Raw genomic sequence first — 2,926 nt, forward strand, 5'->3', positions numbered from 1 at the left:
CCTTAAATCGCATAAACACATTTCATTACACCAAATACACAAAATAATGTTCTTTTTAGCAGCATCATATGACCCCTTTAACATGGCAGGTCTATGGGACTGACTCCCTTTTGGAGCCAGCCTATAGCGGTCAGTCGATGAATTGCAGTTTTAGTCACTTCCGTGTCGGTTTCAGGAGAGAGACCGGGAGGTTGCAGCCTAGTTATCGTTGGCCAGTAGCATAGTTGAGAAAATAAAATCGTATGTTAGCTAGGTTAAACAAAAGTTAATGGCTAGCCCTGGTTTTAGCATTAGTTTGTTATAGTTTTTTTAATGGAATTTTAGATTTTACTGCATTTTGTGTGTGTGTGTTTTAAAGTCAACTGCAATAAAGCATCAAGAAAGACATGAGCTGGCCAGCCACTCTAAGACTGTTTCTTGGTAAGAGAAGAGCTTACCTATGATTTTGAGAGGTTTATTCCATTTGCCTTATAAAAGTGTGTAATTTCTTGTTTTTCAGGGAACACATTTCTCTCTGTAATAAAGTGGATGGTGAGCAAAGGTGGCCTACGTTTTGGAGCTGCACCTTGGTTTTGCAGATGCCTTATAGCCTACGTATTTTTTGGCTGCTTGTATTTTTCCCCATTATTTTTCTGTTGCCTAAATATTCTTTGTAAGGATAAATCCAGAGGATACATCTTAATATACTGCAAAAGTCCTAAGACAGGAAAAATGGTGAAGATGCACTGTTCCTGCATTGGAAGACTGTAATTTTAAGTGTTATATGTGCAGTGTTTTAAATAAAGGATTTGATATTTTGTCACTTGCTGCTTAAATGAAAAATACTGTCTTAAAATAAAAGTGTGTTACTTGTTGTATTCACCTCAGGCTGAAGCTCATGTGTTGGTGAGTCGGCAGAATGTCAAATTTAAAAAGCTGACATATTTTGAATCATTCTAGGCTTTTTAGCTGCTTGTTTGTGAAAAAAACATATTGTTGCATTTAGTTAACATCTATAATCCGTTTTAAGAACCAGCTACCAAACACATTAGCAAAAAAAAAAAAAAGTTTGATGGCCTTTTCTACCAAATATGAAAACTAGTTTATAAAAAGTACATTTAACCAAAAAAAATGTAAAATCCTTATTTTACTATATCTGTAGAGATATTTAACAGTCCACCAAAGCATTGTAAGTGATCTGCACTGTGGGTGTAATCCAGCTGCCAAGATATCAAAGAGAATGAGATGAAAGAGATGAAATAATTGGCTTCCATGGAAAAAGTAATGTGATGAATAGAAATTAACTTCATTTATTGTCTTTTTATTTCTTTTAATTACTTTTTTTCGTAGAACTTGATTCATGTTTGTCCTGTACTGAAGACACGCTTGAACCTTTGCGACTGACCTGCAGAGAGGTTGAGTAATCATATATATATATAGATATTGTGATATATTTTAGAATACAATAAATTATGTATTTGTCAAGAATGTGAAACGTGATGACTGGTAGTTAATCATCTAATGTGATGGACAGATAATATCCAGTTCTAATTGCCTAGATTAGTTAACTGGACTGTCATGTTTTGAACCTTTGGAAAAGTCTAAAATGTCATTTAGGAACTAAAATAGGACAATATTTATATATTTTAATTCTGCATTTCCTTTTAATCCATTTGCATGCAAGTTCACACAATGCTCTTTCTTAAACCCATTAAGCAAGTCGAATTATTTCAATTGAATCAACGAATCACATGAATCAATGCTAATATTAATACAAAACAACGGACAAATTCTCAATTTCAAATGATCTATCCTGGATTAATGCATTTTCCGGTTATCTCTCTTCTTTTTTTCTTGTTGTTTCAGGTGCCGATATGAAGATGTGTTTTGATGGAAGATGCAGTCAAATGTTTAACACAACGCATTTCTGGGTTTTAAAAAAGTTGAATGCATTGTTCGAGACGCCGGTCTCCATTGTCCTGGTCCAAGATGAAATAAAAAATAATATAAAAATACATTTAGTTAAGCATTGGCATGAAAATCATACCAACAGGTGTCGTTCATGCGAAATTGACAGTTTGAGTCAGGTTTATGGCACAGTCTACTCCACTCATGCAGCAATCATCATAATTTCCGCATCTTTGGAAGGTCTTCTGTCCTCCACCAGCAGATTTATCATACTCTCGGACTTGATGAGCAGATTGCACCCCAGAAAAAAGATGCCGAAAATGACAGTCAGTGACAGCACACAGAGAACCGCTATCTGCACCAAACGCATGATGAACTGATCGCGCTCGTCGTGAACCGGTGAACCGAACCCGTCGCTGGTGATCACCGAGAAGTTGCAGCATCCAAAGCTTTCCAAAGGCTGCTTTGCTGTAGAGATCGTCCGGTTCAGTAGCCCGTGTGAAACATTCATGTCGAGTTTTCTGTGGCGTTTTGTAACGCGTATTAATGTTTTGAAACTTCCAAAGGGTCCTGAGTTTGCCAAGGTCACTTGTGCGTTTCCATGGATATCATAGTTCAAAAGAAAAAAAAGTCGTCAAAGCGTCGGTTAGTGGCAGATAGTCTGGTTTATTTGTGATATATGATGGAGTACATCATCCAGGCATCTCTGCAGCAGTCGCAGTGATGTCTGGAAGAGCGCACTCCGGTATTTTAGTGAGAGGCGCGGCGACGCGCACACATTTTCTTCTGAACTCAGCGGGGTAAGGGGCGGGGGTCTTAAAAGTATGTGCCTGTTTTGGCAGCGTTTTCAAACCTTTCCTTTCCTTTCCTGCTCAAAGGTAGGAAATACGTTTTTTTCTAACTAACACTATAAGTGTGTCCCATCAGCAGGGGCGGATTTAGTGAATTGGGGGCCCCAGGCAAAATATCAAAAAAGCTTATACTACTGTTTCAAATATTAAAATAGTTCAGTTTTGTATGTAATGGAAAAGTGATTATA

At 37.2% G+C, this 2,926-nt stretch overlaps 1 protein-coding gene across 1 annotated transcript; it reads right to left on the reverse strand.

Moving 5' to 3' along the window:
* Positions 1 to 1,814: 1,814 nt before the first annotated feature.
* On the reverse strand, positions 1,815 to 2,611 carry LOC107756367 (protein reprimo A-like). Its single transcript, XM_016573418.1, has one exon. The coding sequence runs from the start codon at positions 2,396 to 2,398 to the stop codon at positions 2,090 to 2,092; it is 309 nt and encodes a 102-aa protein (XP_016428904.1). The 5' UTR covers positions 2,399 to 2,611; the 3' UTR covers positions 1,815 to 2,089.
* Positions 2,612 to 2,926: the final 315 nt, after the last annotated feature.

The sequence above is a fragment of the Sinocyclocheilus rhinocerous genome, unplaced genomic scaffold (assembly GCF_001515625.1).
Source record: "Sinocyclocheilus rhinocerous isolate Xijiao unplaced genomic scaffold, SAMN03320098_v1.1 scaffold712, whole genome shotgun sequence".
Classification (NCBI taxonomy): domain Eukaryota; kingdom Metazoa; phylum Chordata; class Actinopteri; order Cypriniformes; family Cyprinidae; genus Sinocyclocheilus; species Sinocyclocheilus rhinocerous.

Coding starts and splice junctions, on each gene's coding strand:
- LOC107756367 (XM_016573418.1), bottom strand. CDS start 2,398: ATGAATGTTTCACACGGGCTACTGAACCGGACGATCTCTACAGCAAAG.